The sequence below is a fragment of the Capra hircus genome, chromosome 9 (genome assembly GCF_001704415.2).
Source record: "Capra hircus breed San Clemente chromosome 9, ASM170441v1, whole genome shotgun sequence".
Lineage (NCBI taxonomy): Eukaryota > Metazoa > Chordata > Mammalia > Artiodactyla > Bovidae > Capra > Capra hircus.
Window position 1 is genome coordinate 37,652,317 of NC_030816.1, and position 23,819 is coordinate 37,676,135.

A 23,819-nucleotide genomic window follows, 5' to 3' on the forward strand; every position below is an offset into this window, starting at 1 on the left:
TATAGGAGTAGGCATAGCCAAACATGATAATGCAAGCATTCTATAGTCTAACTGAATGCCTAGTTTGACACTGAACGTGAACACTAATTACAGCCACACATCTATAATATCCACCACAGTGACCATGATTAAGATGGCTCTCGGAACCTTTCTGTTGGGGATCTTTTACGGGAGGGACCGGAAGAGAGGCGTATCCGTTCTGTCGTGATGTGGGGAGGTAGCAAACTGAGCTCCTCCGGGAGTCGAATTTTAGAAGGACTTAGATTGGGATTCCAGAGGACACAGGCTGACTCTTCTCGCTTAACTACGTCGGCGGGTGAGTGTGTGTATGTGTGTTACGCTCACGAAGCCCTTGGAGCGGACAGAGTGTTCTGCGCAGGCGCGGTATAGGGCGGCCGGCTGGGTTCCGCGCGGGTTGGGCCAAGTCTGTGTCTTCGGTGCTGGTCCTTCCTGTGAGTCGAACGCTCGGCCCAGGCTCTTACCCTCCCTTTCCCAGAGGCTGGGAAAAGTAGCTGAAGACTAGCGGTCCTGGCGGAGGAGAGCGAAGGCCGCGCGGTCCGCCGCCATATATTCAGTGACCTTTGTCTTATTTTCGTTGAGCTCCTTCCCTAGGAGCCGGCGACAACTGTGCCTGCTGGAATCGCGGTCTTTTGCTTTTTTTCTTTTGCCTCAGCGGGAAAGGACACCAACTGTCTTATAGTTATTGATCGTCTTGTATTTGTGTTTTATTTGCACATATCTTGCCCCTCCCCCTTTTTTCCCAGAGCATAAGGCAGCTATACTGTTTTTTGATGAATAGGTTAATTCAACAAACTGAGAAAATAAGAAGAAAAAAAACCTCACTGAACCTGATGCTTGTAGAAGACAGTTTGATTATTTAACTCCCAGTATTAACCAGAACGTTAAGTTCATTCTTTGCATGAAACTCATTTAACAAATACCCTCTGCAAGACACTGGGAATTTTAAAGAAGTGATAGCTAAAGGTCATTTTAAATAAAATGTTAGTTGAAGCTAAGATCAGGTTATAAAGAACAAAACCTGGGAAACTTAAAGGCCTCCAGTAGAATTGAGAAGTTGTGGGAGTTCGCTGGTGGCCTAGTGGTTAGGATCCCAGTGTTTCACTGCCGTGGACAGGGTTCAATTCCTGATAGAGGACTGGAATCCGACAAGCTGTGACCCAGCCAGTTAAAAAAAAATGAAGGCGTTACTGTCAATAGAGTGAAAAATAATGCTGCCTCAATTAAAATCATAGTTTAAATCAAAGTGAAGCCACGTGGTAAATGATTAAATGTAGCCTTAAGAAGGCAATGGCACCCCACTTCAGTACTCTTGCCTGGAAAATCCCATGGACAGAGGAGGCTGGTGGGCTGCAGTCCGTGGGGTCGCTTCGAGTCGGACACGACTGAGCGACTTCACTTTCACTTTTCACTTTCATGCATTGGAGGAGGAAATGGCAACCCACTCCAGTGTTCTTGCCTGGAGAATCCCAGGGACGGGGGAACCTGGTGGGCTGTTGTCTCTGGGGTCTCACAGAGTTGGACACGACTGAAGCAACTTAGCGGCAGCAGCAGCAGTGTTAAGAAAGTAAGTTACAGAAGACCTAAATAGACATTTCTCTGAGGAAGACATTTGGGTGACCCACCATATGAAAAGCTCAATATTGCTAATCATTCAGTTCAGTTCAGTAGCTCAGTTGTGTGCGACTCTTCGTGACTCCATGAACCACAGGACAGCTCGGCTCCCTGTCCATCACCAACTCCTGGAGTTCACCCAAACTCATGTCCATTGAGTCTGTGATGCCATCCAACTGTCTCATCCTCTGTCGTCCCCTTCTCCTCCTGCCCTCCATCTTGCCCAGCATCAGGGTCTTTTCCAATGAATCAGCTCTTCACCTCAGATGGACAAAGTATTGGAGTTTCAGCTTCAGCATCAGTCCTTCCCATCAATATTCAGGACTGATTTCCTTTAGGATGGACTGGTTGGATCTTGCAGTCCAAGGGACTCTCAAGAGCCTTCTCCAACACCACAGTTCAAAAGCATCAATTCTTCAGCACTCAGCTTTCTTTATAGTCCAACTCCCACATCCATACATGACCACTGGAAAAACCATAGCCTTGACTAGACAGACATTTGTTGGCAAAGTAATGTCTCTGCTTTTTAATATGCTGACTAGGTTGGTCATAACTTTTCTTCCAAGGAGTAAGCGTCTTTTAATTTCATGGCTGCAGTCACCATCTGCAGTGATTTTGTAGCCCTAAAGAATAGTCAGCCATTGTTTCCACTGTTTACCCATCTATTTGCCATGAAGTGATGGGACCAGATGCCATGATCTTAGTTTTCTGAATGTTGAGCTTTAAGCCAACTTTTTCGCTCTCCTCTTTCACTTTCATCAAGAGGCTTTTTAGTTCCTTTTCACTTTCTGCCATAAGGGTGGTGTCATCTGCATATCTGAGGTTATTGATATTTCTCCCGGCAATCTGGATTCCAGCTTGTGCTTCCTCCAGCCCAGCGTTTCTCATGATGTACTCTGCATATAAGTTAAATAAACAAGGTGACAATACACAGCCTTGACGTACTCCTTTTCCTATTTGGAACTAGTCCATTGTTCCATGTCCAGTTCTAATTGTTGCTTCCTGACCTGCATACGTGTTTCTCAAGAGGCAGGTCAAGTGATCTGGTATTCCCATCTCTTTCAGAATTTTCCACAATTTATTGTGATCCACACAGTCAAAGGCTTTGGCATAGTCAATAAAGCAGAAATAGATGTTTTTCTGGAACTCTCTTGCTTTTTCTATGATCCAGCAGATGTTGCCAATTTGATCTCTGGTTCCTTTGCCTTTTCTAAAACTAGCTTGAACATCTGGAAGTTCTCAGTTCACGTATTGCTGAAGCCTGGCTTGGAGATTTTAAGCATTACTTTACTAGCGTGTGAGATGAGTGCAATTGTGTAGTAGTTTGAGCATTTTGGGGGATTGCCTTTCTTTGGGATTGGAATGAAAACTGACCTTTTCCAATCCTGTGGCCACTGCTGAGTTTTCCAAATTTGCTGACATATTCCAAATTTGCTGCTAATTATTAGAGAAATGTAAATCTACAATGTGGTATCACCTCACACCAGTCAGAATGGCCATGCTTGAAAGAAAGATCTACAAATAATACTAGAGAGGTGTCGAGAAAAAGGAAGCCTCCTTTACTCTAGGTGGGAATGTATATTGGGGCAGCTATTATGGAAAACAGTATAGAGTTTCCTTAAAAAACAAAAAATAGAGTTACCATATGATCTTACATATGGGTTGAGGGGTTTCAGTGTCAGCAGGATGATCAGGGATGAAATGATGTACTTGAACGTGAATGAGATGAAGGAGTGAGGTGTGTTGATAACCTGGAAAAGATATGCCAGGCAGCGACAGCAGCAGTTGCAAAGGCCCTGAGGTGGAGTCACGTCTGTTGTGTTCAAGAAGAGCAACAAGGACCCTGCAATTCCACTTCTGGGCATTTATATGGAGAAAACCTTGATCTGAAAAGAAGCATGCACCCCATCGTTCATAGCAGCACTGTTTCAATAGCTAAGACATGGAAACAGACTAAGTGTCCTTTGACAGATGAACAGATAAAGAAGATGTGGTATATATACACAATGGAGTGTTATTCAGCCTTTAAAGAAATAATGCCATTTGCAGAAACATAGATGGACCTAGAGATTGTCAAACAGTGAAGTAAGTCAGAGACAAACAAACATCACATGATACTATTTATATGTGGAATCTGAAAAAAATGATATAAATGAAACTTATTTACAATACAGAAATAGACTCACAGACGTAGAAAACAAACTTACAAAAAGATAGCAGGAGTGGGGTAGGAGGGGATCAATTATGAGTTTGGAATTAACATATACACACTAATATATGTTATTTATATATATATAAAATAGATAAACAATAGGAACCTACTGTATACCACAGAGAACTATATTCAGTATCTTGTAATAACCTATAATGGAAAAGAATCTGTAAAAAAATGTGTATATATTCATATGTGTATATATATACATCCATCTGAGTCACTGTACACCTGAAATGAAGACAATATTGTAAATTAACTACATGTCAATTTTAAAAACAGTAAAAAAAAAATCAGCTACAAATCAGCTTGTATTATGAACTTGGAGATATATAGCGAGAATAGAGATATATTAAAATTTTAGCGGTGATTATATGAAGTGGAGTTGGTGATCTATGATTTTAAAATTCTTTATATACTTTTTGTAATTTTTCAGTAAGTATGTCTTTTATAATCAGAAGTTTAGAAAACATACAGTGTAAACATTTCCAATTTTCCGGAGTGGACATAAAAGAAATAGATATTTGGGGTCAGGGGAAGTTCTTAAACAAGGTATTTAAGAAGCTGTCTTAAAGTTGTCCAGTTTAAGAAGTTGGAGTGGCCAGAGGACCAGCTTGAGTATCTGTGAGGCAGTTTCTCAGAAACTGCAAGGTGTTGCTTGAGAAGTATGGTGTGGATAAAGGGCCATAAGTGAGGGCAGAGAATGGCCAGGGATAAGACAGGAGATGTTGTAGGTCATGACGAGTACATGAAAGACCACACACAGCTCCTGGGATTGACTTTATCTTGAAGAAGTGGGAAATTACTAAAGGAATAACATTATCAGACTTGTCTTTAAGAAATAACACTTGGCATCTGTGTAGAAAGTGGAGTGGCGGCTCAGGGAGGCCTAAGAGTAATCCAGACAATGACGAATGCTGGAACTACAGCATTGGCAGGGTAGAGGGCTTCTGCACTGTTAGCTTAGTACCCGAGAAGTGCTGATAAATGACTTTTTGAATACATAAAATGAAAAAATTTCCTATTCCTTTGAAATTTCAAATACCAGAATGTCACAGTTTCAAGGTAAAGTAGGAATTGATATGGGACTTCCCTGGTGGTCCAATGGCTGAGACTCCAAGCTCCCAATGCAGGGGGCCTGGGTTTGATTCCTGGTCAAGGAACTAGATCCTGCAGGCTACAACTAAAGATTACTCATGCTATGATTAAGACTCAGCACAGCCAAATAATTTTTTTTTTAAAGAAGGAATTGTTAGCATCTATTAATACAAACTTGATTAGTTTCTCTCAGTTATGGTGAAGCGATTTTTAAGGCTGTTAAGAATTCTGGCCATACTGATGACTGAAGGCCTAATTATCCTGAAATGAGATGAGGTGAGAGGGAGACAGGGGTCATCACTGGCCAGAGAGCAAGGACTAGATTAAAATCTTTGAGGCTCAATTTCATGATAATACTTTATACAATTGACCCTTGAACAATACAAGTTTGAACTGTACCAGTTTTCTTAAATGCAGATTTTTTTCAGTAAATATGTATTCCAGTTACCATACTGTCTGAGGTTGGTTAAATTCAAGAATGTAGGATGGCAGATACAGAAGGCTGTCTACAAAGTTATACCTGGGGTTTTGACTGCATGCATGCCTTGTCACCCATAACCCCCAAGTTGTTCAAGGGTCAACTGTAAATTCTTATCTATGTATCACAGTTTACATAATTCTCTTCTTTTTTAAAAATATTTTTGTGATTTGGACCACTTTTAAAGTCTTTATTGAATTTGTTACAATGTTGCTGCCTTTTTTTTTTTTTTAACATTTTGGTTTTTTGGCATTCCTTCCCCAACCAGGGATTGAACCCACGCCCCCTACATTGGAAGGCAAAGTCTTAACCTCTGGACCATCAGGAAAGTCCCACTTAATTCTCTAATAGCTCATTTACCTACCTAAAGAAATAAAGGAGGTGATAGTTGACCTGGGTCTTAAAAAGTAATACAGCTAGCAATGATGGAAGAGAGAATAACATGAGCAAAAGCCTAGAAACACAAACTTTTTTTTGAAAACATTGAAGTTAATTTGGGCCAGACTGTAAAGTCCTATAAGACAAAATTTGAAAAACATAAAAATCTCAGAAGAATGTTCAGAGACTGTGAAAAGGCAAGACATGAAATATAAATGACCGTTTGTCTTAGTTCCATTACTGCAACAAAATACCACAGACCAGGCAACTTATAAACAACAATATTATTTTTCACAGCCCTGGGACTGCAGAATCCAAAGTTTGGTACCTGGTGAGTGCTCACATCCCTGGTTCATAGGTAGATCCTTTTTACTCTTTGCAGTCTTTTTATATAAGAGCACTAAATTTAGTCATGAAAGTTCCATCCTTAAGACCTAATCCTGCCCAGAGTCCACCACCTAATACCATCAGCTTGGGGGTCAGGATTTCAACATTTGGAGGGGATATTATGCAGACCGTTGCACTACTGGGGGCTTCCCTGGTGGCTCAGATGGTAAAGAATCTGCCTGCAATGCAGAAGACCCAGGTTCGATCCCTGCGTCGGGAAGATCTCCTTGAGAAGGGAATGGCAACCCACACCAGTATTCTTACCTGGAGAATACTATGGACAGAGGAACATGGCAGGCTATAGTCCATGAGATCACAAAGAGCCAGACAGCTAAGTGACTAACCCTTTACCTATAGCACCATTAAATTTAAAAAAGACACTTAACTTCACTCATGATAAATTGAAACTCTACTGAGATACCATTTTCACCTATTGGATTAGCAAAGATAAAAAAGTTTGATAATACATTGCATAGGTGGCTATCAACATATAATCAGTGTGGGAAAACCATCCCTAGAATCTCATATTACCCATGAAATTGCATTGGTTCAACATCTGTGAAGGAAATTATGAATTTATAAATACACATGCCAGTTGACACAACAGTTCTTGGGGTTTTATATGCAGGTAGTCTCAAAAATATATGAAGTCACCTGTGTAATTCAATCTTATGTTTTTGGAGTAGCACAAAATTAGAAGTAGCCTAAATAAATATCTATTAGTAGAGCACTGCTTAAATAAATGATGAAATATAGCCATACAGTGGATTATTGTGTAACTCTAAAAAAAGGAAGTTCTTACGCTCTATTATATAAAAAAGTCTTCAAGATACATCAGTACCTGAAAAGAGCAAGGTACAGAAGAATGAGTATACTGTGCTACATTTTGTATAAAAGGAGAGAAGTTGATATACAAGATAAACTATGTATAGAATATCTGGATGCTTACAAGCAAATCTAGTAACATTGGTTGCCTCTGGAGAGGAAAATTGGATAGATGTATAGTCAGGAATAGGAGAATCATTTTGTAGTGTGCACTTGTGCTTTTTAATTAAATTTTATTTTGAAATAATTAGACTCATAAGTTACAAAAATAATACAGAGAATTTCCATATGCCCTTCACCCATTTCCTCAGTGATAACATCTTACATAACCATATTATTGGGCTGGCAAAAAAAGTTTGTTAGGACTTCCACTACATTGTATGGAAAAATCCAAAAATCAACTTTTGGGCCAATATAATACAATGTCAGAAAATTGACGTTGGTATGATACCGTTAACTAAACTACAGTCCTTATTTGGATATCACCACCTTAACATGTGCTCCTTGAGTCTGTGTGTGTTTGTGTTACTACACATAGAGATTTGTGTAATAATCACCACAATCAGGATATGGAACTGTCCCATAATCACAACAAAAGTCCTGGTACTGCTCCTTTATAGTCAAATCCTACCGGCAACCTTAAACCTTGATCTGTTACATTATATTATTATTTCCGTTATAATTTAGCCATTTCAAGAGTTTTATGTGAATGGAACCATACAATATATACCTTTTGAAAAAATTTTTCTGTACTCAGCATAAATACCCTTGAAATCTATCCAACTTTCTGCATGTATCTATAGTTAACTCCTTTTGACTTGTTAGTAATATTTCATGATATGAATATGCCACAGTTTGTTTAACCATTCACCTACTGTAGGATATTTTGATTGTTTCCAGTTTGGGGCTGTTATGGATTAAGTTGCTATGAAAATTGATGTACAGGTTTCTGTGTGGATTAAATTTTTACTTCTCTGGGGTAAATGCTCAGGAATGCAGTTGCTAAGCTGCAAGATAAATACGTTTAACTTTATTGGAAACTGCTAAATTCCTTTTCATGGTGTCTGTACCATTTTACATTCCTACTAGCAATATATAAGAGATCCAGTTTTTTCCTATCTTCATCCACACCTGGTCATATCAAGGATGGTTAAATTTTAGCCAATTTGAGAGGTATGCAGTGGCTTTCATTTGCATTCTTCTCCAGGAGTTGGTGATGGACAGGGAGGCCTGGCGTGCTGCGATTCATGGGATCGCAAAGAGTCGGACACGACTGAGCGACTGAACTGAGCTGAACTGAACTGAATGGCTATTGATACTTAATATCTCTTTATGTGCTTATTTGCATCTATATATCCTCTTCTAAGCACAGAAGAATTGATGCTTTTGAACTGTGGTGTTGGAGAAAACTCTTGAGTCCCTTGGACTGCAAGGAGATCCAACCAGTCCATCCTAAAGGAGATCATTCCTGAATACTGATTGGAAGGACTGATGCTGAAGCTGAAACTCCAATACTTTGGCCACCTGATGCAAAGAGCTGACTCACTGGAAAAGACCCTGATGCTGGGAAAGAGTGAACGCAGGAGGAGAAGGGGACGACAGAGGATGAGATAGTTGGGTGGCATCACCGACTCAATGGACATGAGTTTGAGTAAACTCCAGGAGTTGGTGATGGACAGGGAGGCCCGATGTGCTGCAGTCCACGGGGTCGCAAAGAGTCGGACACGACTGAGCTGCTGAACTAACTGACTGATCCTCTTTAATGAAATGTCTTTTTATATCCATTTTATAATACCCACACCCAGTAATTTTATAACTGTATTGATTATTTTGTTTTGTTTTTTCTGTGGGAGATTTTTATTTGTTTTTGTTTCATTTTACTGTTGAGTTTAGAGTATATATTCCAGATACCAGTTCTTTATGAGATATATGTTTTGCAAGTATTTCCTCCCAGTTTGTGACTTGACTTTTCTTTTTCTTAACAAGGTGTTTTGCAGAACCTAAGTTTTGAATTTTGATTAAATCCAATTTAATCAATATTTTCTTGTATGGATTGTGATTTTGGTGTGAGATATGAGAACTCTGTGTGTAACTCTAAGTCATGAAGATCTTCTGCTGTATTTCCTTCTAAAAGTTTTATAGTTTTGCATTTATATAATTTTGAGTTCAGGTTTGTGTAAGATGTGAGATTTAGGTCAAAATTTTTTTTGGTGTTGAGGACATCTAATTGTTTCAACATCATTTATTGAAAAGACCATTCTTCTTCCTTTGAACTGCTTTCTGCACTGTTGAAAAAAATCAGTTGGGTAAATTTTTTTTTTTGTCTGTCTGTGGACGTTCTTTTCTTGCACTGATGTTTGAGTCTGTCTCTCCTCCAGTACCTCACTGCCTTGGTTACTGTAGCTCTATGATAAGTCCTAAAATTGGGTATTTGATTCTTGCAATTTTATTCACAAAAATTTTATTTTTTTTCCAATATTGTTTTAATTATTCTGTCTCTTTTGCCTTTTTATATAAATTTTAGAATCAGCTTGTCTATAACTACCAAAAAAAGACTGTTGGAATTTTGGTAGAAATTGTGTTGAATATATAGATGAATTTGGGGAGGATTTATTTTGAATCTTCCACTCCATGAATATCGTATGTTTCATTATTTATTAGGTTGTCTTTGATTACAGATCTCTGAACATGTTTTGCTGGAATGGAAGTATTTTGCTGCAATGGAAGTATTTTTTTGGACTGATTTTAAATGAAAGAACATTTTGAATTTTGCTTTCCAGTTGATGTGTAGAAACCATTGACTTTTTTTGTTAAATTTGTAATGTCCTAGTAGTTTTCTTTGCTCTAAGATCTATTTTATTTAAATGTTTAGTGAACAACTGAATGTTTTGCTGCAGAGTAATTCGTGAAGTAGGCTCTTGTGTAAATTGGAACTTGTAAACTGGATGACTATTTATTTTAGGATATATATATACAGATGTATACATTTTATATATATATGCACATTTTTTCCTCTGTAAAGAGTATTGAGCATATGTATAAATCAATTTCATGTAGCTAACATGAAAGTAAGAGAATTTGAACCAGTTTTGGTAAATAATCTCAAAATTAATATTACCTTAGCTTAAAAGGTAATATAGTTTAAATTTGAATATAATTTTTAATAATTTTATACAGCAGTATGTGGATATAAAAACAAGTGCATGAAAAACTGTAACATAGGCATTACTTATTTTTGCTAATTATAATTTCAGGAATGTCTGATTAGAGTTAGATAGCAGACTGCAAGATATTTTTTATATAATTTAGAATAAAATACAAAATTAAGAAAAAAAACCCTTTTGTTTGTCAATTGTAATATAAGATTGCCATATAAAATAGTTTATTCAGTTACATGCATATCAGGGATTCACACTGTACAATGCTTTGTTTAGACATTTAGTTTTCTTTTTTCAGTTTATCCAAAGAATCAGCTCAGTTGGATTCCGCAAATTAAACCATGGGTTTTCAATGAAAACAGAATCATGTGGTTCAAATCCTATAGCATGACTTTTGCCTGCCTGAATTGGATGAAAATTTTTAGGTAAGTTTATTCATTACTGTGGCAAATATTTACACAGTTATGTACAATAATAGTTTTGTATTGATTGTATTTAATAAACTGTCAGTATAGCTCATGTGGTTTGATTAAGGTGCTTAGCCACTCAGTCATGTCCGGCCCTTTGCAACCCTGTGGACTTAGCCCACCAGGCTCCTCCGTCCGTGGGATTCTCCAGGCAAGAATACTGGAGTGGGTTGTCATGTCCTCCTCCAGGGGATCTTCCCAACCCAGGGATTGAACCCAGGTCTCCTGCATTGCAGGCGTATTCTTTACCATCTGAGCCACCAGGGAAGGCCTTAAGGTAGCTTTTGTTTATTTAAATATTCTTATTTTTCCAACAACTTTTAAATTTGAAAGATTTCAAACCCTCAGAAAATTTGTGTATAGTATAAATCCAGTGCTCACTTTTCATCCATATTCAGTGATAGCTTTCATTTTTAATGTAAGACTATATTACTTGGAGAACTGCTTTTACTTCCTCGTAATATCCTTATGACAGGACACAAATAACACAGTGCTTAAATCATAAATGTTTCGGGTGCAACATAAATATATAGTGGGTAAGTATACATTCTAGATAGTAAGATTGAATCAAAGTAATATCTTCATGTATTCATATATTATAAACCAATTTCTAACCTTGTGAAAAATATTGCTTAGAGTTAAGGTGTGAGCTCTGTTTTCCAAATGCATGCTTCTACTTCTCATAAATGAATGAGTTCATTTGAGATTGGATGTCTGTAAAATCATTCTTGATCAACTGAGCAACCACCTGCTGTTATCTATTCTAAGTTAGTCCTTCATTACCCAGGCTTTGCATGAAGCATGAAAAAGAGGGTAATATTCATAAGATAATATTAAAGAAGAGTAACATTTAATTCTTAAAAGGATAGTGAGTAATTAGTATAGAACATACTCTGTGTAGCTAAGAAAAACAAGGTACAAATTTAAATGTCATTACCAATGCTAACCTAACAACCTATTCTGTTACCCAAGAACCTCTGGGGGATTTTTCTATCATGTTCTTTGACATGGGACCTGGTGTAGTGTCTGTGTGATCCCTATTTAGTCCCTATTTGATCCCATTTGATTTTTAAAAAATTTAGGTGAACTATATACTCTTCTAGCCTTTCCCGTTCAGATTATTTATTTGACAGATGTTTCCTGAGCACCCACTATGTTTCAGGAACTGTGATCAGTAAATAGTTACTACTACTACTCCACTACTACAGCTGCTACTATTAAATGACCCAAAAGTCCAAGTTTTATAAAGTTTCATTTTTGTTGTAACTTACTTTGAAAGCAAATTAATTTGTTATATATATATATATATGCACTGTAATTATAAGAAAATTTGTTTTGAAATATCAGAAAATGAATAATATATATGTTTAGAATCTAATAAATTATAAATTAGACTATCTTTCTACTTAATATATCCCATGCTGCATTTTTTTAAATGGTAATTTTTGCCTGGCTCTTCTTAATGATCTCTTAGGCTCCCTTGGACAAGACCATACAGTACTTCACAGACCACTGTAGACACGAGTGAAGTGAGGACCTTCCTGGCCCTGGCTCACAAGTGGTGGGACGAGCAAGGAGTATATGCACCCCTGCACTCTATGAATGACCTGAGGGTGCCATTCATTAGGTAACAGTCCAGAAATTCTAGGCCTTTTAAAATATAGCTCTTTTCAATAATTCATTTTCTTTCAAGGTCATTTTTCTCTTGGTTTATGCCTAAGTTCAAAACTTTGCATTTTACGTTCGCTTTGGAAATTAGGATTCTCTTCAGTGTCCATTGTTCAAAACTATTAATTTTTTTAAATAACACCATTTAAATTCTAGACTACTGTCATAAATTAGCTAGAAGTATTTTTGGTTATTATCAAGTTAATTAGAACTAAATCCATATGAAAAGGAATTATGATCCTGTGGCATCAAGGTCATTTTATAGCATCTCTGACATTTAGGAAGTTTGATAAAAGGAATGCTACTTAGAAAGTTCAATCCAACAAATTTTTTTGAGAACGTAACCTTGTACAGAGCTTGGGGTCTAGACTCTGTAAGAGTATAAGAGTTGCTGAGGTATTCATCATTCAAAACATAGTTCATGTATTTCAGGAGCTTAGAGTTTGCTATGGCAAGGGTTCATCAGAACCCACCTATCACAGAATTGCTTATTCGTTCAGCTGTCCATGTCTTTATTTATTCATTAAACATTTTTCAGCAGCCGATAGGGCAAAGCTCTGTGATAGACCCAAAATATCAGATCAGACTGCCTTTAAGGAACTTCCTGACTGGTTTTGCTGGTTGATATTAGTGCAGCGAAAAGGAAACTGCTGGTGTGTTTTTGCTACCACTGAATTAGTGGATCACAGAAATACTAAGGCAGAGAAAAGCAGAAATGTCATTCTGTTAAGCTCGATCAATGGTTCTCAGTGTTAGCTCTGGACTAGCAACATCAGTATTGCCTGTGATTTTGTTAGAAATACAAAATTCTCAGCTATCATGATGGACCTACTGCTTTGGGGGTCAGCAGTCTGTGTTTTAGGAAACTTTCCAGATGATTCTGATGCACACTTAGCTTGAGAACCACTCTATTCCAACCACTGTGACTCTCTTAGTGAAGACATCACACTTAAAAAGACCATCCAGGGCAGTCCAAATTATGGTTAGAAGTTTAGATTTTATTCTAATCATAATTAAAACCATTGAAAGGGACCAATATGATTTGAATTATGATGTAAAGGAGTCATTTTGTCCAATGTGTGAAGAATAGATTGGATTTCATTTGAAATGGGTCCTTTCTGTTCTAACATTCTGGAGTTATCTCCTTAACCACTATGTAGGTTTTTCTTAAAAATCAATTAATTTGAATAGCAATAAAAGATATCCTAAGATGTCCTTATTACATATATTTATTTTAATATAAGTATAATTAGAATTCCAACTATAATATAAGTATAGTTAGAATTCCAAGTATAATTAGTAGTCCAACTTAAAAGTTCAGTTTATATTTTGGCTATATGTATCTGAGTGTGTTTGGGTGTATATATGTGTGTGCTTACGTTTGTGTATATGGTAAAGTATTATTATGATTATCTTAGAATTAAGTTTACTTGATTTGGATGCCTGTTTACGTGATCATAAAAACACCACTAACTTAGAAGATTAAAAGAGACTCAATTTAGAAGGGAATATAGACAAAATCTGAAAGTACAAATCTCTAGTCTGCTTCTTCTCAGCCCTGTAAAAGAGCCTATTTGTTGCTAATATGAAATGAATCTAGCAAATACTAACAGTGTAGCTAATAAATGTCTCAGGTGACATGATATATCAAGTGAATAAAAGTAGGTTAATCTAAATGAGATTGTTTTTAAAGGTTTTCTTTAGATTATTACTAAAGTAATAATTGAGTCATAATTATTACTAGATTATTTCAAGAGCTTTACTTTAAACCTCCTGCTTTTGATTACTAAAAATGTTTTATAAATTAAGCATAATATCATTTTATGCTGAAAATAAAAGATTTTTTACCCCCCAAATCGATAGTCTTAAATAGATTAAAAACAGTTTAATATTTCTTTGAAAATTATACACTTTTAAGACTTCATTGATAAAATTAATAATCTGTTTTTATATATTTTGAATTTTTTTTAAGAGATAATCTTTTAAAAACAGTTGCTGATCACCAGCCAGGAAAACCTTTGTCTGGGATGAAGATTCTTGATGTTGGTTGTGGTGGTGGCTTGTTAACAGAAGTAAGTGATTTACGGCTTTTTGCCATTTTTAACTGGGAACAAAATTGAGAAGTGGGTTTATGCCTCTTTTATCCTTTTTTTTTAATTGGAGAAGGTTCTTTTCCCACTTATTTTATTTGTTTATCTTTGGCTGCACTGGATCTCCACTGATGCATGGGCTTTTCTCTAGCTGTGGCGAGCGGGGCTACTCTCTAGTGCTGTGCAGGCTTCCCATTGTGGTGGCTTCTCTTGCTGCAGAGGGCGGGCTCTGGGGCCTGTGGGCTCCAGTAGCCGTGGCACGGGGCCTCTGTAGCTGCAGCTCCCTGGCTTCGAGCACAGGCTCAGTAGTTATGGCCCTCAGGCTTACTCATTCCAGGGCATGTGGGATTTTCCCAGATCAGGGATTGAACCCATGTCTCTTGCATTGGCAGGTAGATTCTTTCCCACTTAGCCACCAGGAAAGCCCCTCTTTTATCCTTTTAAGAAATAATACTGTTCATTTTTTTTTAATGGAAAAGTATAATGTTTTTAATATTTTTATGATTATAAAAGTAATACATGCTTTTTACTTCCTTAAAAATATATAAATATTTCAGAAAAGTATAGTGAGGAGTTTTTTTTACACAAAAATGAAGCACTGATGAAAATAAATAAATGGGAGCTAATTAAACTTAAAAGTTTTTTTATAACAAGGAAAACTATCATCAAGGCAAAAAGATAACCTACTAAATGGGAGAAAGTATTTACAAATGATATGATTGATATGGGTTTAGTATCCAGTCCCTTCACTTCATAGCAAATAGTTGGGGAAACAGTGGAAACAGTGGCTGACTTTTTTTTTCTGGGCTCCAGAATCACTGTGAATGGTGATTGCAGCCATGAAATTAAAAGACGGTTGTTCCTTGGAAGGAAAGTTATGACCAACCTAAATAGCATATTAAAGAGCAGAGACATTACTTTGCCAACAAAGGTCTGTCTAGTCAAGGCTATGGTTTTTCCAGTAGTCATGTATGAATGTGAGAGTTGGACTATAAAGAAAGCTGCTGAGCACCGAAGAATTGATGCTTTTGAACTGTGGTGCTGGAGAAGACTCTTGAGAGTCCCTTGGACTGCAAGGAGATCCAACCAGTCCATCCTAAAGGAGATCAGTCCTGGGTGTTCATTGGAGGGACTGATGTTGAAGCTGAAACTCCAATACTTTGTCCACTTGATGCGAAGAGCTGACTCATTGGAAAAGACCCTGATGCTGGAAAAGATTGAGGGCAGGAGGAGAAGGGCACGATGGAAGATAAAATGGTTGGATGGCATCACTGACTCAATGGACATGGGTTTGAGTGGACTTCGGGAGTTGGTGATGGACAAGGAGGCCTGGTGTGCTGTGGTTCATGGGGTCACAGAGAGTTGGACACGATTGAGCGACTGAACTGAACTGAACCAAAATACATTAAAGCTCACACACCTCAACATCAACAAATAAACAACTTGACTGAAAAACTAGCAGAAGACCTGAGAGACATTTTCCCAAAGAAGACATTCAGGTGGCCAACAGGCAGATGAGAAGATGCTCAACATCCCTAATCATCAGAGAAATGCAAATCAAGACCACAATGACATGTCACCTCAAACCAGTCTGAATGGTTATCATTAAAAAGTCTACAAATAACAAATGTTGGTGAGGCTATGGAAAAAGGGAAACCCTAGGACCCTGATGGTGGGAATGTAAATTGATGCAACCAGTACAGGAGAAAGTGGGGAGGTTCCTCAAAACACTGAAAATAGCACTGCCATATGACTGAGCAGCTCTACCCCTGGGTCGACATCTGAAGAAAACGGAGAAACTAATTCGAAAAGATACAGCAGACCAATGTTCAGAGCAGCATTATTTATAAGAGCCAAGATATGAAAGCAACCCAAGTATCCATCAACAGATGAATGGATAAAGAAGATGTGATACACAACACACACACACACACACACACACACACACACACACACACACACACACACACACACACACACACACACACACACACACTGTAGTATTATTCAGCCATAAAAAAGAATGAAAATTTTGTCATTTACAACAATGTGGATGGACCTAGATGGTATTACACTTAGTAAAATAAGTCAAAGACAAATATTGTAGTTATTGTTTATATGTGGAGTCTTAAAAATAAATAAATGCCTATAACAAGACAAAAACAGATTCACAGATATAGAGAACAAACTAGTAGTTGCCAGTGAGAAAAAGGAAGTGGGGAGGAGCAAGATAGGTATAAGAGGATTAAGAGGCACAAACTGCTGTGTATAAAACAGATAAGCAACAAGGATATATTGTATAGCACAGGAAAATATAGCTATTATTTTATAATAACCTTAAATGGAGTGTGAAGTGAAGTGAAGTTGCTCAGTCATGTCCAACTCTTTGCGACCCCATGGACTGCAGCTCACCAGGCTCCTCTGTCCATGGGATTTTCCAGGCAAGAGTACTGGAGTGGGTTGCCATTTCCTTCTCCAAAAATGGAGTGTACTCTATAAAACTATTGAATCACTGTATGATTATATACCTGAAATTAATATAATATTGTAAATCAACTATACTTCAATTTTTAAAGAAAGAAAGAAAAAAAGCACTGGTCATTCAAATAGTTTTGAAAATTTTGTTGTCTCTTTCCTCCCAGGATATTAGGCAGTTTCCACTGGTTTAAATGTACTGATAAGCTGTCCTTTTGCACTTGCTTCAGTATCAAAATGTAAGAGTCTTGCAGGCTTTGGAGGCTCTCCCCTTTTTAGGTGCTCTAGAGTTCTTGGAAGAATACTCATTCTCCCTGTGAACAATATTTGCTTTAGCTTAGAGTAAATTTTGTAATCTTCTATTAGCACAGTAACTTTTTGTTTCAATGCTGCATGGTAAGCAGACCTTTGAAAGATATTTTAAGTTAACAGTGTAGGTAAGAGTCAAATATCAGTGAAGATCCAGGGGTGTGTCTTACTGTCAAGGTCATAACAGCCAAGTTGACAGTGAGGTTAGCAGAGGCCTTTGATGCATAACTAAGTTTCCGTATGCATAGAACATGTGTTCTTCATATGGCAGTGGCCTGGTTTCTTTTGACATCAATTATAAAATTTCAGGAAATGTAAAATACGTGAAAATACATCCCTTAGAATCAAGAATATGAGGTGTATCAGATGGTGAGTGAGTACACTTTTACTGTATGTGTTCTATGGCTTTTTCAGTGTATTATTACAGATCGTATGTCTCCAAGTTAAAATAATTTGATTTTCACTTTTAATTTGTTAACTAAGGAGTGATGGTAAAGCTGAAATTTCAGGACTTTGGCCACCTCATGTGAAGAGTTGACTCATTGGAAAAGACTCTGATGCTGGGAGGGATTGGGGGCAGGAGAAGGGGACGACAGAGGATGAGATGGCTGGATGGCATCACGGACTCGATGGACGTGAGTCTGAGTGAACTCTGGGAGTTGGTGATGGACAGGCAGGCCTGGTGTGCTGCAATTCATGGGGTCACAAAGAGTCGGACACGACTGAGTGACTGAAGTGAACTGAACTGAAGAAGTTATAAAATAAATACTGTGCAGTGTTTTGATCAAAATCAAGGCTGTGTTTAAAAACTTAGGCATGTCATGGGACGTGATCAGATGTAGAGGTTGAAAGAAGAATTGGCTGTGAAGAATCATTTCTAGTCAGTCACAGGAGAAACTATTGAGAAAAAATGTTCCTTAGAGAATTTGAATATTATAAAATTTTGCTCCTTTTACAATGACCTGTTTCATTTATTGCACTTTGTAAATATTTTATATTGTACTATATGCCTATAAATGTATCTAGAGAATGTAGACAAAAATTCCTCACTATTCGTAAGTAGTTCTTAATAAGTTTTTTGTTGTGATTATTCTCACTTTTAAGCTTTTTATTATGGAAATTATCAAACATATAAACTAGAGAAAATGGTATATTGAACTTCCACGTACCCATAAACGATCTCCAGTCATTCCCCTCATGTTTAATCTTGTCTCCTTTTTGAGAAGGTTTTGACTGCTAACTGTTCTGTTTTCTTCCTGAGGGTAACGGGTTTTTATGCCATTAGCCTCTAGGGCGGCTTGGGGCTTCGGTCGTTGGAATCGATCCTGTGGATGAGAACATTAAAACAGCACAGCACCATAAATCATTCGACCCAGTCCTGGATAAGAGGATAGAGTACAGAACGTGTTCCCTGGAGGAGATTGTGAAAGACACTGTGGAGACGTTCGATGCTGTCGTAGCTTCTGAAGTTGTTGAACATGTGATTGATCTAGAAACATTTATACAGTGCTGCTTTCAAGTGTTAAAGGTAAGACTTGCAGAGTTTACTTGTTTGTTTTTTCTTTTGAGTATATGTATGTATCCGTAGCAATAAATGTTCTCTAATACTTGAAGCTGGGAGGACAGAATCTAGGGACAACATCTCTACTGAAGATTATTTCTGCCTCCCAGCTTGCCCTGAGTCCTGGGGTTTTCTAGATCCAGTATCTTGATGTCCAGGGATCCTGAAAACTCTTGGTATTGAACACTGTAATATAAACAGTAGATTTACAGTGGTATTTTTCCCTTGGTATAATTTGGATTAAATACCTAATAGGCATTGAATGACAATTACTAAGAAACTGATTTGGATTAATACTTTAAAATAAAAAGATATAATTAGCATAAACTGGTTAGCCAGCATTTGTTAAGTCACTCTGTATACATGACATGTGTAATAGTTACCAGCTTTTAAAGAAAGAAAAGTGAAAGTGTTAGTCACTCAGTTATCTCTGACTCTTTGTCATGGACTGTATCCTGCCAAGCTCCTCTGTCCATGGAATTCTCTAGGCAAGAATACTGGAGTGGCTAGCCACTCCTTTCTCCAGGGGATCTCCCTGACCCAGGGATGGAACCTCGGTGAATTGCATTGCAGGCAGATTCTTTACCATCTGAGCCACCAGGGAAGCACTTGATACAAATGATCTCATTTGATCTTACCTACAACCAGGTGAAGAGGGTAAGGCAGGCATTCTGAACTCCTTTGACCTGGAGAAGATCAGAATTCAAGAGATGTCAAAGGTCACATGGTCTTTAAGTTAAAGTCACTAGGCACTTAAATGGGACATAAGACTACATCTTTTTATTTCAAGTCTGGTTCTTTCCATTACATTATTTTGCTTATGTAACTTGCCACAGACTTAGTCCTCTGAAGGTGGTTCCAACTCTGTTGTTTATGTATTCAAGAGGTAACCCCCTAAGTTCAAGAGCTAAAAGGATTAAATGCCTTTATCTAAATTTGTTGTTGTTGTTTTTGAGTCTCTAAGTTGTGTCAGACTGTAGTGACCCCATGGATGGCAGCATGCCAGGCTTCTCCGTCCTCCACTATATCCCTGATTTTGTTCAAATTCATGTCCATTGAGTTGGTGATACTATCTACTTTGTCATCCTCTGCTGCCCTCTTCTCTAAACAGAGCTTTTAAAATATACTTTTCCTTTTAAAATAATTTTAAATGTATAGATGTTACAAAGACAGTACACAGTGTTCCTGTTCCTATGTGTCCCACTGTTGGCATCCTACATAATAAGGGTAGGAACCGGTAAGAGCAAGTGTGGTACCCAGGGCATGATGTCCGAGGCAGCACTCACTAGTCAGTGCCAATCCTGCGTTTGCACACCCCGGAAAGGGAGCACCCCCTTGGGTTTTGTGCTCGAGGCATCTCACTTGCCTCACCATAGTCCTAGCCCTGAATATAGCTCATGATATATTTTTCAAAGCTACAAAATTAACATTGACATTATACTATTAACTACACTACAGACCCTGTTCAGTTTCATTAGTGTTTGCACTAATGTCATTTTTCTGTTGCAGGATCCAATCCAGGATTCCATGTTGCAGTTAGTTACCATGTATCCAGGGTCTCCTTCAGTGTGTATTGTTTCTTGATGGTGTTCCCTCTTAAATGAGCCTTATTAGGCATAGTTCCTATTTTCCAAGCAAAACTCCTGAATTATTTCTTTTTGTGTAATGTCTCAGTCAGTATGTATGGATGGAGAGTCTTTCACATATATTAGGAATACTGGCAATGTGGAATTTCAAGCTAATTTTTGCTTTAATGGAAAGCTTCTTTTTTTAGAAAAATAAATGACCAATACTGTTTCCTTAGAATAAGATTTTATGAAACACAGATTAGATATTTATAATTGATTTTTCCCTTAGCTCTATTGAGATATAGTTGACACATAAGTGATTTTGAATGGTATTTTAGAATACTAAAGTTTTACAGAGAAATGTTACAATGTGTCATGAAATAGTGTCTGATATTTTAGTTTTAAAGGTACATCCAAATATTTCAGGGCCTTTTCGCATCATTTTTATTTTTGGTTTGGAGTGGTATTTGAGATATTTTCATATATATATATATCTTAATATGATTATCTTGGAGGGGCATTTTATCTCCATCAGATGCTGATTAGAATGTTTAAAAGAGCCATTAATGTTTTTGCCATTTGTGGGAGTAAATATGTATGTGTGTGTGCTAAGTATGAACTATAGCCTGCCAGGCTCCTCTGTCCCTGGGACTTCCCAGGCAAGAATACTGGAGATAGCTCCCATTTCCTTCTCCATTCTGGATCCAGAAATTGAACTCTTGTCTCCTGCTTGGCAGGTGGATTCTTTACCACTGAGCCACTTGGGAAGCCCAAACACTTTCCATACCTTAATCATTAATGCTTTTGTCAGAGAATACCTACCAGCCTTGCTGGCCTGCGCAAGCTGTGGGGCTGTGTGCTGTGCCAAACAATTTAGGCAGGCTTGGCTTCCCCGAAGAGAAGGCAGTGTTGACACGTTAAAGCATCAGTGTGGACATGAAACAAGGACGAGCAGCCTAATCTCATTTCTATACTTTTATTATAAAGTATTTTGTATGTACAAAAGAATGTATTTAATATAAACATAAGTCATAGTAACATGTGATTTTAGGAGTTAGTTGTAAGCACTGTTGCATAAACTCAGTAAGTGCATCTATAGTGGACTGCCTATAACAATGAATTTCCCAAGAGGGAAATAAATATTATTTTGGTAAATTATATTTTATTTACACTTGTGTATCTTAACTGCGCTTAAATTATTTGGAAGGGAGGAGGAGGGCAAGGGAAGCCAAGCTTTTATCTAGCTGATACTCCTGACATATAAAATTTTACTTCTATTCATACTGTTTTTAGCCCGAGGGTTCTTTATTCATTACTACAATCAACAAAACACAGCTGTCCTATGCCTTGGGAATTGTTTTTTCAGAGCAAATTGCAGGTATTGTACCAAAAGGTACTCATACCTGGGAGAAGTTTGTTTCACCTGAAAAGCTAGAGAGCATTCTGGAATCAAGTAAGTATTAAAAATGTTTCCAATTTTCAAGGCCTAACTATACTTTTGAAAGTGAAAGTCACTCAGTCGTGTCCAACTGTGCAACCCCAAGGAATTCTCCAGGCCAGAATACTGGAGTGCATAGCCATTACCGTCTCCAGGGGATCTTTCTGACCCAGGAATCAAACCGAGGTCTCCTGCATTGCAGGCGGATTCTTTACCAGCTGAGCTCCCAGGGAAGCCTTTAAATGTGCCAATAATGATTAATCACAGAACCTAGTACTGAATGAACTAGGCCACTCTTCTTTGGATGTTGGTTATCTCTCCTCAACTAGATCATAATTCCTTAAAGTTAGGAGTAGGTATTACATACCTCTTCTCTCTCACCTGTGGCACCTAACCCAGGGTCAAGCAAATCATAGATGATCAATGAATCCTTTTTGGCTATTTAGCTCTCTCTTATTTAAGGATTAGGTCCAAATGTCTTTTATTTACATATCCTCGGTTTGTCCTGTTGAGGTCATTCTTGAATCAGCTTATCTTACGTATTATTTTTCCTGATTCCTTCGTGTGTGTTTGTGTGTGTGTGCATGCGTGCACGCGTCAGTTGCTCAGTCGCGTCTGACTCTTTGCCATGTCAGTTATATTTTGAACTTTTCACTCTTTTTGTAGTGTTTCATATCAGTTATAACATGCCTTGTAGCACGGTTATTTTGGTATCTGTAACATCTTTCTGGCTATAAGCTCCTTGAAGACAAGACTGTGAATCTATTTTTGTGCTCCCTGTAATTCCTAGCCCTGCTTTACACTTCCTGAGGACTTGATTTATCTGTTGAATTCCTGTCAAGTAACAACATTGGTCTGTTCATTTATTTGGCATTTAGTATTCCTCTGGAATATTTAGAGTCATGTGTGTTTCATGCTTTTTGTTCATATACCAGTATATCAATAAACTTGATGTTACTAAGACTATTATCTGTTCAAAGAAATGTAGCAATTTCTACAAGTTAGCATTGTTGAAATGGAGCTGAAAAAAATATTTTAAAGGTGCTTGATTGGAATAGTCACTTGTCTTCAAGTATTTTCTAATAACAGCTAACATTTATCGAGCACTTACCCAAATTCCAAATATCATGTTCTGTTGCAGTAAAGAATGAGCTGTAATGGTTACAAAATATTTGTGTCTGTTGAGTTAGAAATCTTTTTTTTTTTTAATATGGAGAGTTGTATGAGACTCTTGGCTTGTGGAAGGTAAATATTTGTTAAATATACTCTGTTTGATATATGTTTTGTAGATGGTCTGTCAGTTCAGACTGTGGTGGGAATGCTCTACAACCCCTTCTCAGGTTACTGGCATTGGAGTGAAAACACGAGCCTTAACTATGCAGCTCATGCCCTGAAATCCAGCCTCCAGGAACACCCAGCGCCTGCTGAGTTTGCTTTAAAGGGGGAAACAGAAGAGCTCCAAGCTGAAGCCTCCACCAACACAGGTGTGCAGGAAGAGCTGAAGAAATGAAGTGTTTCTAAGGACTGTAGTATAATGGCTTGAAGGTCTGATGTTTACAAATACACAAAGTATATACTGTTTGTTTCTTGAGACAGGATCATAGAGAAAAAGTCAATAAAAAGGGCTAAAACCTAGATAAAAGCCTTTGCTGTTTCATCTAATAACTACTTTCAAGGGATTATTCTGTGGATAAAAAAATTTTGATGAGGTATTATGTGATCTAGAAGTTTAAGTTCCTCACCCTTTGTTACATGATGATTATTTAATTGCTAAGTTGTGTCCGACTCTTGCTGCTCCATGGACTGTAGCCCTCCAGGCTCCTCTGTCCATGGAATTTCCCAGGCAAGAATACTGGAGTGGGTTGCTATTTCCTTTTCCAGGGGATCTTCCTAATCCAGGATTCAAACCTGTCTCCTGCATTGCAAGCAGATTCTTCACTGAGCAACCCTGGGAAGGCTTTGTCATATAATTAGGGTATACATGTTTCACTTCACCTTACAGATTATATGACATTTTCCCCACATGTATGCACACACACACATATATATATATATACTGTAATATGTTTTAATTT

General features: G+C 37.6%; 1 protein-coding gene across 1 annotated transcript; it reads left to right on the forward strand.

Annotated features, from left to right (window-relative positions):
* COQ3 (coenzyme Q3, methyltransferase) lies at positions 180–23,386 on the forward strand. The gene is made up of 7 exons (XM_005684654.3): positions 180–316; positions 10,467–10,593; positions 12,110–12,262; positions 14,276–14,375; positions 18,463–18,705; positions 21,600–21,759; positions 23,034–23,386. Exons 1-7 carry the CDS (start codon positions 208–210, stop codon positions 23,252–23,254), a joined length of 1,113 nt encoding a protein of 370 aa, XP_005684711.1. The 5' UTR covers positions 180–207; the 3' UTR covers positions 23,255–23,386.